General features: G+C 39.2%; 1 protein-coding gene across 1 annotated transcript in view; it reads right to left on the bottom strand.

The window, feature by feature from the left end:
• Positions 1–14767, bottom strand: part of XRCC5 (X-ray repair cross complementing 5) — a 96622-nt gene that overhangs the window by 26182 nt on the left and 55673 nt on the right. The window contains exon 16 of the mRNA XM_047773447.1: positions 13859–13928. Within this exon, the coding sequence (XP_047629403.1) occupies positions 13859–13928 (70 nt within the window). The remainder of the gene's footprint in view (positions 1–13858; positions 13929–14767) is intronic.

Raw genomic sequence — 14767 nt, 5'->3', positions numbered from 1 at the left:
GGGGGGGGGGTGTTTGCCGGGGGGAAGAGAGGGGAGGTAAATCCGATACAACTAAGATCCCTATAAGAAGAGGTAAATCTGGACAGACACACAGAACCCCATCTGAAGATGAGACTGGGACTGGAGCAACGCATCTACAAGCTAAGGAACACCAAGGATTGCCAGTTGTCACCAAAAGCTAGGAAAGAGGGGCATGGAATGGATTCTCCCTCAAGAGTCTTTAGATAGAACTAATCCTGCTAACACCTTGATTTTGGACTTCTAACCTCCAGAACTAAGAGAAAATAAACTTCTGCTGTTTTAAGCCAGCCAGGCTGTGATGCTTTGTTATAGCAGCCCCAGGAAACTAACACAAGTGCTTATCGCCATTTGACATAGATCTTCTAATTTGTTTACTGTGTCTCACCACAGTGACTAGCACATAATAGGCATTCAACAACCATTTGCTATAGGATGAATAAATGACCTAGGTGTCACTGAGTTACTCCTCTAAAAGCTTCATGTCTAAAAGACATAAAGATATCTTTTTGTATTCCTTCAACTTAAACCCATACACTGTGTATTCAGTACTGGGGCTATTACTAACAGGAATGGACCATCTACAACTCTTACCACAATCCACTACCTTAATTTTATAGAAATGGAAATGGTTAAAATAAAGCTCCATGGAAAGAGAAAATACATAGACAGAGTAATGGGCTATGTAAGACATATGCAGGTATGTGTAGATACCATTTTCCCATGGCCGTGACTATATATGTAGGCTTCTCTGTTGCCGTCGCTTACTAAGTATGAATTAGCTCAATCCCACCTTGTTGTAAGCTCTTTTTTCCCTCTTAGGTCAAGTTGGTTGATACTACTAGGAATGGGCAGTTCTCAAATATGTGCTGTCTATGACTGTACCTTCAACATGCCACACCCTAAAACAACTAACCATCTTGACTATAACATAGAGCACTAATGGGGATTAAGAGGGTTATTCCTATGGAAGAGTGTGAGAAAGCAAGATGAGAGAGTGTGGTATAAGGAGGGTTTGGAAGAGAGGTTCAATGAAGAAAGAGACTTCCCCTCCTTATGTACTACTTGACTTTTTGCCAATGACCAAGTACTTATTTTTTAACAAGAAGAAGCAATTAGATCATCTTGAAACATATATGAGACTACTATATAAGTAAACAATAAACTATCTATTTCTAGTGAGTTCTAAATGGAAAGACATTTTTCATGGGTTGGCACTGACTGATGGCACTTCCTCAAAACACTGGATTCCAGTGATCCTTTTTTTTTTTTTTTTCCTGGTCTTTTTGCCTTTTCTAGGGCTGCTCCCACGGCATATGGAGGTTCCCAGGTTAAGGGTCGAATCGGAGCTGTAGCTGCCGGCCTACACCAGAGCCACAGTAATGCGGGATCCGAGCTGTGTCTGCAACCTACACCACAGCTCGCAGCAGTGCCAGATCCTTAACCCACTGAACAAGGCCAGGGATCAAACCCACCACCTCATGGTTCCTAGTCGGATTCGTTAACCACTGAGCCACGATGGGAACTCCCTCTATTCTAGTGATCCTTTAATTTCTTTTTTGTTTTATTCTTCCTCTACCATCTACTCCTCCCTGTTTATTGTTCATATACTTAAAGGGTGATATTAAAAAGGACTTTAGAAATTATGTAATTTCACCAACTGTCCTGAACAACCTATCAATTTGAACCAGATTTGTGGCAGGCAAAATTTTTCTTTAGTTTGTAGGTTCAACCCTCCCTATAATTCCATACATTTAAAGTTCCAATGTGTAAGTCTTGCTGGCTTTATTATAGTCCATCTAATAAGAGTAATTAGAAATGGGACAATTATGGGATAATCCAACCTCGTGTATGAGGTAAATAATGAATTAAACAAAACATACCCATGCTTGAGAAAACATCACCAAAGAAGAAACATACGAAAGGAAGAAACAACGAACTTGCGAATGTTCCAAACCTATAAACACTGACCTAAGCCTTGCCATACTAAGATACCTGTCGTCACTGAAAGGTAAACTGGCTTTCGTTACTCACAACTAATCATTTCTTGTGCTCTGACAGGTTTTGAAACCTCTACAGTTTTTCTTGTACTGAGTACACTTGCCGTTTACTAATGTAAATGAATACTTCTCATGAAGCAGAGGATTCTGAAACACAAACATAATCTTGTGATACATGTATCTAAGTTTGTTTTTTTTAACTCCAATACCTAAAGACCTTTATTTAAAATATACTCTATATTACTTTAACTGATAATGTTTTCCTTATTAGTACTCTATAGAAATTCACTTGGGTTTCTTAGATTTTTGTTCAGCTAAGTGAAGCAAAAATTATAAAGGTTTCATTAGCCCACAAGGTCTCAAGGTAAATAACCTTCAATACTCAAAACATCATGGAGAACAACTAGACAGAAAATCAACAAAGATACAGATCTGAACAAACTATCATCCAAAGCTAACCAAGCTGACATTTACAGAATCCTCAATCTAACAACAACATTCTTTTTAAGGGCATATGAAACATTTGTCAGAACAGACTACACACTAAGCTATAAAATAAGTCTCAATAAATTTAAAAGGGTTGAAGCCATTCAAAATATGTTCTCCAATCACAACAGAATTAAATTAAAAACCAACGAAAGAAAGAAATTTGGTGATTCTCCAGTATTTGGAAATTAAACAACACAGTTCTAAACAATGCAAAGATCAAAGTAATCACAAACAAGAGTATTTTCACTGAATGAAAATGAAAACATTATCATGAGTTATGATGCACAGCTAGAAAACTGGCTAGAGGGAAAGTTATAGGTTTGAACACCTATGTTGGAAAAGAAATGAAGTTTCAAATCAATAATACAAACTTCCAGCACGGAAAACTGAAAAAAGAGCAAATTAAATCCAAAACAAGCAAAAGGAGGGGAATAGTAAAGATCAGAGCAGAAATCAATGAAATTTTTAAAAAATGATAATGAAGAAAAATCAATAAAGCTAAAACTTAGTATCTTCTATAAAAGAGAAACAAAACTTGTAAACCTTAACAGAATGACCAAGAAACAGAGAAGATACAAATTACCAAAGTCAGGAATAAAAGCAGGCTCATCACTACCAACCATAGAACTTAAAAATATTCTAAGAGGAAAATAATATGAACAATATTATGCTAACAAATTAGACAACTTAGATGAAATAGACAAATTCTTAGAACAATACAAATTACCATCAATGACTTAAGAAGAAATTGAAAATCTGACTAAATCTATCTTAAGTAAAATAACTGAATTAGTACTTTAAAAAAAGCTTCCCACAATGAAATCAGTCCCAGAAGGTTTCCCTGGTGAATTTGATCTAACATTTAAAGAGGAGATCATACCAATCCCACCAATCCCAAAGAGGAGGAAAGAATATTGCTCAACTCACTCTGTAAGGCCTGTATTTTCCAGACACCAAAGCCAAGCAAAGATATCACAAGAAAACTACCAGAAAGTATCCTTCATGAATACATATGCAAAAATCCTACTAAAATATTAGCAAAATGCACTCATGATCATTTGAAAAGGATTATTTATCACGACTGCCTGGAATTTATCCTTGCAATGCAGGGTTGGTTTAACAGCCGAAAATCAAGGAATATACCATATTAATTGAAGAATAAAACCAACATGATCATCTCAATAGATGTAGAATATGCACCTGACAAAACTCAACACTCATTTATAATAAAAACCCTCAGCCACATAGGAATGGAAGAAAACTTTAGCTGATAAAGGGAATCTGAGAAAAACTTAGAACTAACATCATACTAATGGTGAATGTCTGAAAGCCAACATTGTACTAGATTAAGAAAAAGAAATTAAAAGCATTCAAGTTAGAAAGGAAGAAGTAAAACTGTATTTGCAGGCAATATAATCTTCTTAAGCAGAAAATCCCAAGGAGTATATAAAAACAACTAGAACTAATAAACAACTTTAATAAGGCTAATCACAATTTTATGGTGATCAGGATATTTAAAAAATCACTATTTCTATATACTAGCAACAGTCCAAAATTAATTTCTAAAAATTCCATTCACAATTGCATTAAAAGAAAAAAATACTCGGCAAAAACTTAACGAAAGAAGTGCAGGACTTATACACTAAAAACTACAAAACACTATGGAGAAAAAGTAAGATCTAAATAAATGGAAAAATAATCCATATTCACAGATTAGAAAATTCAATGTTAAGATAAAGACTCTTATTTAATTTATACACTCAATGCAATTCCTATCGAAATCCCTATAAATTGAAAAACTGATTCTAAAACTTACATGGAAGTGCAAAGGACCTAGATTAGCCAAAACAATTTTACAAAAGAACAAAATTGAAAGACTTAATGATACAGTATTTCAAAACTTACTATAAAGCTAAAGTAACCAAAACAATGCATTAGTGAAGGACAGACACAGATCAATGTAACAGAATTGAAGACTACAGAAATAAACTCTTACATTTATGGTCAAATAATTTTAAATTAGGTATCAAGGCAATTTGATGAGAAAAGGACAGTCTTTTCAACAAATAATCCTCAGACAATTAAACATCCTTGTGAAAAACAACGAATCTACGCACTTACTACATTCTCATTTACAAAAATCAACTCAAAGTGAATTACACACCTAAACTTTCAAAAGAAAAGAAGAGGAGTTCCCGTCGTGGCGCAGTGGTTAACGAATCCGACTAGGAACCATGAAGTTGCGGGTTCGGTCCCTGCCCTTGCTCAGCGGGTTAAGGATCCGGCGTTGCTGTGAGCTGTGGTGTAGGTTGCAGACGCGGCTCGGATCCTGCGTTGCTTTGGCTCTGGCGTAGGCCGGTGGCTATGGCTCCGATTCGACCCCTAGCCTGGGAACCTCCATATGCCGCAGGGGCGGCCCAAGAAATAGCAAAAAGACAAAAAAAAAAAAAGAAAAAAAGAAAAGAAGAAAATCTTTGTAACTTGGGCTAAGCAACAATTTCTTATAGATGACAACAAAACAACAGTCCATAAAAGAAGAAAAGATAAACAGACTAATCAAAATTAAGAAATTCACACTTCGAAAGACAACATTAAAAAGAAAAACCATATTTACAAATCATGTATCTAATAAAGGACTTGTATCTATAATATATTTAGAACTTTCTACATCTCAATAAGACAATCCAATTTTTTAAAATGGGCAAAAGATATGAATAGGCATTTCACCAAGGAAGATACATGAATGGCTCTTAAGCACATGAAGTCTGATCAGCATGATCAGTTGTTGCTAAGAAACTGCAAACTAAAACCACAATAATATACCAACAAATTGGCACTAAAATAGCTATTACTGAAAAGACTGACTTACAAGCATTATCAATGATGTGGAAAAAATGGAACCCTTATTCATGGTTGGTGTAGATATAAAATGCTAAGTCACCTTTGAAAAGAATTTGGCTATTTCTTAAAAAGTTAAACATAAACTTCCCATATTCCCAGCAATTCCATGCCTAGCCAAGAAAACAGAAAACATACAAAGGATTGTATACAAATGTCATAGCTAAAAACTGGAAACAATCCAAGTATCTTATCAATCGATGAGTAGATAAAATGTGGCATATCTATTAAAATGGAATAATAGTTAGCAATAAAGTCAATTATTGATACATGCTACAACATAGACATATGTCAAAAACCTTATGCTAAATAAAAGAAGCCAGATACAAAAGATTACATATTGATCAATTCCATTTATGTGAAATTTCCAGAAAAGACAAATCTATAGAGAGAGAAAATGGATGCTTGGAGTGGTGGTGGGAAAAAAAAATGACTACAAATGGTCACAGGAACCTTTTGGAATTGAGGGAAAAGTTCTTTAGGTTGTGGTGATGATTGTACAACTTTTTACATTTATTAAGGATCACTAAGTTACACTTAGAATGAGTACATTTTATAGTAGAAAATTATACTTCAGTAAACTAACAGAGTTCCCATCTTGGCTCAATGGAAACAAATCTGACTAGTATCCATGAGGATGCAGATTCGATCCCTGGCCTCACTCAGTGGGTCAAGAATCTAGCATTGCTGTGAGCTGTGGTGCAGGCCAGCAGCTATAGCTCCGATTTGACCCCTAGCCTGGGAACCTCCATGTGCTGCAGATGCAGCCCTAAAAATGACAAAAAATAAATAAATAAAAATAAATAAACTACTTGAAAATTGGCAATAAATAAGTGCAATTTAGCTAAGAGATTTGTAGAGATTTACCACAGACAAAAGGGAGACACTAGATGTTTACACTACAGAATAACTGCCAAAAAGCTCAGACAGTAAATCTTATCCTTAATGCCTAGGAAACACTACTAGATTCCAAAGACAAGCGAATCATCAAAAGACAGTTCTCATATGAGAAACAGCTCCTGACTCCAATGGCCTACCAATGAAATACAATGACCATCCTGAGTGTTTTCGTTTCATTTCTTTGCCACTAAAAGACATAAAGAGATAAAGAGAAGAAGAGAGGCAAACTCTGATGTCTCTTTTTATGAGAGCACTGAACCCATCATGAGGGCTCCACCCTCAGGACCTCATCTAAACCTAATGACCTTCCAAAGGCCTTCCAAACATATGAGTATGGGAAGTGGGGTAGGGAACGGGAGACAATTCAGTCCACGGCAAGGCCTTTAATCATAACTATTAACTACAGATTTTTTTTCCAACTGTCTGTAAGGAAGTGCAAACAAAAAAATAATTTTTTCTCTCATGTCCAAAGACATCTATGATAATAAAATTCTCAAGTCTGCTGAAATTGAGTTCTATATCTGAATCAAACTCCTTCCCTTTTCTGGCCAAAGAAAGTATGCCATTTTTAAAAGTTTATGTAGACATGGGTAAGAGACAGGACTAACTGTACCAAATTATACTTGCCACTTTTTTCTGTGTCAGCATATTTCTTGTCATTTGAAAAAGTGTATGTGTGTTGGGGGGGGGGGAACCAAACACTTTTATTGCATTTAAGTGGGACTCCAAGCTGTTTCTAGGCTCCTCTTAACACATTTCAGCCGATTAGTGACTCTTTTAACAAAAGCCTAACATCCTTTCCCAAACATCTTAATTGGTTAAGAGCTTCTGTTGTTTGCCATGAGGAGTCACTTTAAGCCATTGATTAAAGCAGTTTGCACATCAGCACAATCTGAAATCAGTTTCCTTTTTCAGCCAGCTGGGCTTAAGAAGCAATCATGAAACAGCCCAGTTCAAGGAGAACCAAGTGCAATGCCCTCCATGACCACGATCTACCACGCAGGGCAAGTTTATAGGTGGTGGGGGAAAGGACCAAAGTGCCATGAGGAAGTACTTCAGCTCTCTGCTTCACAAATCACTCTCATTAGCACTTCCTTCAAGGGTAAACTCCATCAGCAAGTCGGATAACAAGCCCTTCCTCCAAAGCCATTATTAATTCTGTGTTTCCAGCAGAGCTGACTGTGAGCACTTGCCTGGTTGCACTGCTGGCACAGGTCATCAAAGCAAGTCAAGGGTCACTATGTTAAATGCAGGCTTGAATGGACTTGGTATTCTTCTAGTTGTTCTGATACAAGGAAAGCATTCATACCAGTTCCACATTTTCAGCCAGAGGGAAAAAATATCCTTTCTATTCTTAACATAAAAAGGGAAAAAAATACCCAGCAGGTTGAAGGCAAGTAACTCTGCTACCTAGCATGAGAAAACAAAACCTTGAGAGAACAGGGATGCTGTCATGTGTCACATATAGATGTCCTTTAATGCTCTCAGGAAGAAATCTTGGTGCTCACTGAGAGCTTACCTGAAGCAACCAGATTTTGATTTTGTATGCTACCAGTTGGCTCTCCTTCTTAACAGACAGCCAGGCTACATTCTGCAAGAGCCACACTCTATAATTAGGAAAATTCTGATCTACAGGTTGATAAGAATTGGAAGAATCCAAGTAAGAATGGATAGAAGCCTTTTAGAGAGAGAAAATTGAAAACACTTACAAAGAGGTTGCATGTATATGACAGTCTTTTGATTTCAATGTCATTTTTATTTTTCTTTTTGTCTTCATTTCAATGATTTCATTTCCATTATTTGGTTAATGAGTTTCACTAGGTTAAAATGTAAACTTCAGAGCAGTGCTGTGCCATCTAATGGAATTTAAGCAACCAATGAAGAAGTTTTAGGCCCAAGAGGCCAAGAACTGGCTCTCTGGAATCTGATCCAGTGTCTTCCACACATGTGCAATAATCTGTGCAAAGTCACCTTAACTATTCTGGGCCTCAATCCAGGCCACATGGAAGATGAATCAGACCCTAAGGGTCACTGATACATAATTACCATGTCAAATAATAGCTTGCCCTTTTAGTAGATATTCTTTAACATTTCCAAATAAACTGGCTTTTGTTTTTGAATGAGAGACGATTTATCATTGATAAGTGAGGCATAAAATAAGTCTGAATCATCAAGTTTTGGAGTCTAATGATTTAAAACTAGAAAGGAAAAAAGAAAGTGAAGAACAAGTAAGATATTTAATAAAAAAATATAGGCGTTCCCATCGTGGATCAGCGGAAATGAATCTGACTAGCATCCACAAGGACATAGGCTAGATCCCTGGCCTTGCTCAGTGGGTTAAGGATCTGGCGTTGCCATGGGTGTGGTGTAGGTCCAGACATGGCTCTGATCTCACATCACTGTGGATGTGGCACAGGTCAGTGGCTACAGCTCCGATTTGACTCCTAGCCTAGGAACCTCCATATGCCACAGGTGTGGCCCTAAAAATATATATAAAAAAGTATAGGCTAAATTCTAGAATCTGTAATCACGTGTTTTCCCTCTCACGATTAGATGCATTATAGCTATTCTGGGAAAAGGACTAAGAAAGGAGGTCAAACTGTTAAAAAAATAAACAAACCTTTCATAGGGCTAAAGATGATTTAAATTTAGTTCTGTTTGTATTTGGAATCCTTCTCTCAAGATATTCAAGATACTTGACAGAACTTATTTTTCCTAAATTTTCCAGCTCTGTGTAAAACAGTAGATAAAGGCCGAATTTTTATCTTTTTATTTTCATGTGGAAAGGGTTACATGTTTCATACCAAAGATTACATAAACTAGGGTCCACTAAAAAAAGAAAAGACACATGAAATTTCTCCCAGAGCCCAGCTTTTGAGAATCCATAAGTTACAGCTTGATTCCTGGCAGAAAGTCATGATGTGTGTGAGTAAACTGGGTGCCAATGAGAAAGTGCTTTACCACACAGCGGAGCTGGAAAAAACTGTCTATTTGACTTTAGCAAATAATAAAATTTTATTACTAATTGTACCACATGCTACCTAGTGTTGGAAAATCTTGCAGAAGTGAATTTTAAGAAACGCCCTTTAAAACTCAAAGGATATTGTTTGATGTTTGAGAATAAGATAGGTTGGAGAACAAAGGCTTGAAGATGAGATGTGATCCAAACAAAGTGAGCAAAGAAAGATGTGAGAAAAATTAAATACCTCAGTAGCTAGAATAAAGTGACCATCATCCATCAAATGGATGTGTGCACATTACTGCTGACTGAACATAAATCAAATGGTAAATATCAGGCCCCAAAGAGGAGTCCACACCATTTGTACTTAGGACGTCTTTTCTTGACAGGTTTGCTTTTTAACCAATCACGCTCCTGTGAATTCAATTTGGTGAACAGAGCTCCACCACCTTGTCACTACCTTAGGGGTCTCTGAGAGCTCTATGGATGCAGGTTCTTCCAACCCACAACTACAGATAACAGACATTGCAGATGATGGCGTTGAGGAGCTTAGCAATACTGTGTGAGGGAAACAACCCCACTTTCACCATTGAGAGATGATCATTACATATGTAGCCGTGGTCAAGAATTTCCTGTTGTAGAAATGCAGTGCTAGAATAGTGGGTGGTTAGCAAAGGAAGAAGAAAGGTACCAGGAAAAGAACAGCACCTAAAATCAAAAACCTCTCACAAAAGCATCAGCGGCCAGAAAGAACACCTTCCTGGGCATCAGTGTCACTTTCTCTATACCAATAAGCTTAGGACATGCGATATCCCTCACACCAAAAACTAGGTAAGAAAATGTGTAGCTGTCTACTGCTGAAAAAGGGGACAGGGTCTTAATACTCTCAGTATGACTCTGTTACTATCACTGGAGTGAAGGAATTACACCCAGATTTTAGTTTATAACAATAGGTGAAAGAGCCAAGCCCTTACTAAGAGTAAAACTATTATTGATCATGCTTGGGCACTAAATTTTAAAAATAGATATACTGGAGAAAAGTGAAGGGCTTCTGCCTCCCTTGCCCGAGGCAGAGATCACCAGAAGATCAACACCAGGGAGGCAGCTTTAAGTCTGGAGGTGTTTTTGGCTTGCAAGAGAAGTGAGTCTTAGCTCACAAAGGGCTTTAGTAAAGAGATGTCCAAACAGAAGAACAAAGTAGAAGAGTAATAAAGAGACAAAATTTCTGGAGCTTGAAGCAAAAAAGGAAAGCCATGTTAGCACCGTGCAACAGAACCAGTTGCTAACAAGTGGGCAGTCCCATTTCTCACAGCTCTGCAGAAAGTCTGCTTTTGTGAGGTCACTGGAGAGCTGACTGACCAAGTCCCAGATAGAGGCACAGAGGGACTTCCAGCATCACAACCCAGCAACATTCCAGGACTCTGTCATTTCAACAGGAAAGAAGAGTCTCATCAAAAATCCTTTCTGGGGGAGTTCCGTTGTGCCTCAGAGGTAACAAACCCAACTAACTAGTAATCATGAGGATGCAGGTTCTAACCCTGGCCCTACTCAGTAGGTTAAAGGATCCGGCATTGCCATGAGCTGTGGCGTAGGATGCAGACGCAGCTCAGATCTGATGTTGCTGTGGTTGTCACGTAGGCCATCAGCTGCAGCCCCAATTTGACCCCTAGCCTGGGAACTTCCATATGCTTCAGGTGAGGCCATCAAAGAAAAAAGAAAAAAAAAATCCTTTCTATAGATACAAGGGTGAGGTACTTGACCTAATAATGTTTAAACATCAATAAACACCAAAAAATCCACAAAAACATGTAGGAAAGGAGGGCATTAGGAATCAGGAGAAATAGTATTGCTATGTAGAAAAATCCAGTACTTGAAGGAGACATGGGTTTGAATCCCTGTGTCATTTGGGAGGAAGTTCATCTCTTCCAGTTTTATAGTTTTTCCCACCTGTAAAATGGGAATAATACTTATTGGAACTTATATGCCATCAGGGGATTACCTGCCCTTGTTATTTTCACAAGGCTGCTTGAGCCTAGAGGAAACATGATGTTTTCCTAAGATGTGAGCAAATTCTCAGGCATTTACTCTCTCAAGATCTCTTCAGACCCTGGTGCTCTCAAATGCTTTCTCTGCTCTGCCAGAAGAAATTCCAGGCCCCATACTCTGCCTCCTCACCAGTTTCCCCACTCAGAGCTCTCAAGCCTGGTGTTCCAGTATATTACTGACACTTGACACCAGCAGTCATGTGTCCTTATGTAAATTCACTCACTTGCTCTCCCTCCTCTTCTCCTCTTCCCTTCCTTTCCGGAACTAGCTCTGGTTTTTCCACTTCTATGACGCTGGAAGCTTCCCCCTTCCCTAAACCCCAGCCCTGGTCAATAACCAAGCCTGAGGACAGAGATTCAGTCTCCATCCCAAGCACTTATCAAAGTACTTTCCCAATAATTTTCTTTTTCAGAAAATGCTGGCACCAGCTGTTAAAGCTCTAATAGTTTCTCCACTTGCTCACGTGACTGTGTGGGATGCTAAGTGCGGTTACACAGACAAAGAGTATAACAAAGTGCCAGCATGGTGACCTGAACTTAGTAGACACTAATTAGCAACTGCCTTTCTAATGGTGATGATGCTAGATTCAGTCCCTGAAGAGATCACACCTACACCAGCCAGGAGCCCAATCACTTCCAAAAGGATGACCTTCGACTTTGGCTGAGATAATCCATAACATTATTATCAAAAGCTAAGAAGGCCTCAACCTTTCTTCGAAAACCTAATAATCATGATGGACGACAGAGTGTGCTCACCTGTCACAGCAGTGTTCCTGACCCTTCCAGACACAAGTTGAAATATGCAGCCAGAGACAACACAGGTACAATGCTGTGAAAGCATTTTTTTTTTTTTTTTGTCCTTTTGCCATTTCTTGGGCTGCTCCTGCAGCATATGGAGGTTCCCAGGTTAGGGGTCTAATTGAAGCTGTAGCCGCTGGCCTACACCAGAGCCACAGCAACTCGGGATCCAAGCCACGTCTGCGACCTACATCACAGCTCATGGCAATGCCGGATCCTTAACCCACTGAGCAAGGCCAGTGATCAAACCCGCAACCTCATGGTTCCTAGTCAGATTTGTTAACCACTGAACCACAACGGGAATTCCTTTTTTGTCTTTTTTTTAGGGCTGCACCCGCAGTATATGGAAGTTCCCAAGCTAGGCATGAAATCAGCACTACAGCTGCCAGCTGATATCACAGCCACAGCAACGGAGGATCTGAGTCACGTCTGCGACCTACACCACAGCTCATAGCAACTCCAAATCCTTAACCCACTGAGCGAGGCCAGGGATCCAACCTGCAACCTCATGGTTACTAGTCGGATTTGTTTCCGCTAGTAATGGGAACTCCTGTGAAAGCCTCCTTTGATCAACCCAAAATATGAAAGAGAGAAATTTTGAAGTACTATTTCCACCAATCCTTCTAGAAGCTGTCACTTTACTTTTAGATTTCCTTCTTCTATTTAGATATAGTTTTGTTTTGTGTTAAAACTCAACCTGTTCTTCTATACGTCAATCTTTAACAGGACAGAAAGCTCTTCCTCATTTCAAAACACAAAATGTACACACCCCATCTAAAGGAATGCAAATTACCATGAGGACGAAGCTGGTCTTCCTCAGAAGTTCTTACAGCCTTGGCCTTTATGTTCCCCCCAACAGGATCTGGCCTGGCAGATTATATGCTCTCAGATGGCTATGACTGTCTTTAGGCAACAGTGCAGTAAGTCCAGGCATCTTGCTAGGATTCTCACACTCTAACTAGTAAGGCATCCTAGACCCATGCTAGACACTAGAGATGATTAAAAAATGAAGTGTTGCCAGGCATTTATGCATCATTTTTCCTCCCTAAAATGCTAAGAAGTTGGAAGAGAAAGTCCTGTGCACACATGAGAAGGCAGCTTACAGACGGACCTGACCCTGGCAGCAATGATGACTGTAGTACTGCTATAGACACAAACCTGCAGGATTACAATCACCAGCTGCCACTTGTTAAGGGAGAATGAACAGGAACCTGTACACAATCAGGTGAATGAACGTCACTTCGGGACCCTCTATCTAACCCTCGAAGCTGTTTGAATATAATGTGAGGATGTAGTCAATTTCAGAAGGATCAAATTTAGGGGCAACAGTAAGATCTTTCCAAGACTATTGCCAAGGAATCTCTCTCTTGGGAGAGAACAAGAGTTCTATGTCTCAGAAAATAGGAAGATAATAACACAAAAATGTTTTATTCCAAGTTCACTCACAAGAGCCCAAAGAACTTCAATGAAGTGGAATTAAAAGCTCCAAGACTCTGGCCCAGCCTTCTTAACAGGGAGACCTACCAACTAGCTCTTCCCTGTTTAGCAGACCTGTGCTGAGTTTGCCCTTGTGTGCTCATAATGTTGCCTCATGAGCTCACTAACAAGGGACAGTCACAAAGATCCACCAGGAAAGAAAACTGCCATATAAAGCATTACAACAAAAGGCAACACTTGTTGGCCTAGACTTACATCAGTTAACTTAATTAACCATCTTCCCCTGAGTCCAGAACGTAGGGAATACCACTTACCTTCCTCGAAGCTGGCCTTCTTCTGCCTCACTAGAACACGGAAGTTTTCAGCAGGAGTCACACTTCCGACCTAGAACACACCCACAGACAATTAATCTGCAGTCACTTCTCTTTCTGGCAGCACCCCAGGCAAGACAGTAAGACATGCAGTAAGCGTGTCCTTAGAAAATAGAAGCAGAGACACCATGAAGGCCCTTTCTATTCATTTTTATTTCCGTGGTTCTGCTAAAAGCTAGCAGATTCCTTGTGGTGAAAGGGCTGCCGTCTGTCTGTACTTTCAGTCATCTCTGCTCATGCAAGCTGACTTCCTTCCAGAGGAGTCAGAAATATGACCCAAGGCACCAGGCCACCCAGCCCAAAGGCTGTATGGGGCAGATGGCCTGTGCCTCCTCACACCCAACCAATTAGAAGAGGAGGATTCCACAGTGTAGGGCCAATTCAGAAGAGCTCTGCCCCACTAAGATGACATGAGAAATAATAGCCTGATGCTTGATTCATGAACCGTACTTTGTGGGGGACTGCTACTTGCTGACCCTTTGGCACTGAAGTTTTGATAAAATATTCAAACATCCCCAAACTGAACATGTCCCCAAAAGTACAAGTGGATCAGTGCTTGGGGGGAAGTTTTGAAGATGAAAATCTTGGCCACATTACATAGCCTTTTCTGATCATATTTATGTCTTTTACCTTCTAGTCCCAACCTTAATAGGGCCTAAGAAAAAGAAGACAGTGGGATGCCAGAAGGGCTGGTAAACTCTGGTACAACATGTACTGAAATTTCCTGTCTGCTCTGGTAGAGCAGTGAGAAAAGCCCCCAGAATAAATAAGGTCACAATTTTTTCTTTTACCACAAAACACTGAAATAAAATCCAAATCATTTTCCAGCTATCCTTCCTGGTGTATTTGGCC

This window comes from Phacochoerus africanus, chromosome 3 (genome assembly GCF_016906955.1).
Source record: "Phacochoerus africanus isolate WHEZ1 chromosome 3, ROS_Pafr_v1, whole genome shotgun sequence".
NCBI classification, from domain to species: Eukaryota; Metazoa; Chordata; class Mammalia; order Artiodactyla; family Suidae; genus Phacochoerus; species Phacochoerus africanus.
This window is presented reverse-complemented; position numbering and strand designations above follow the sequence as displayed.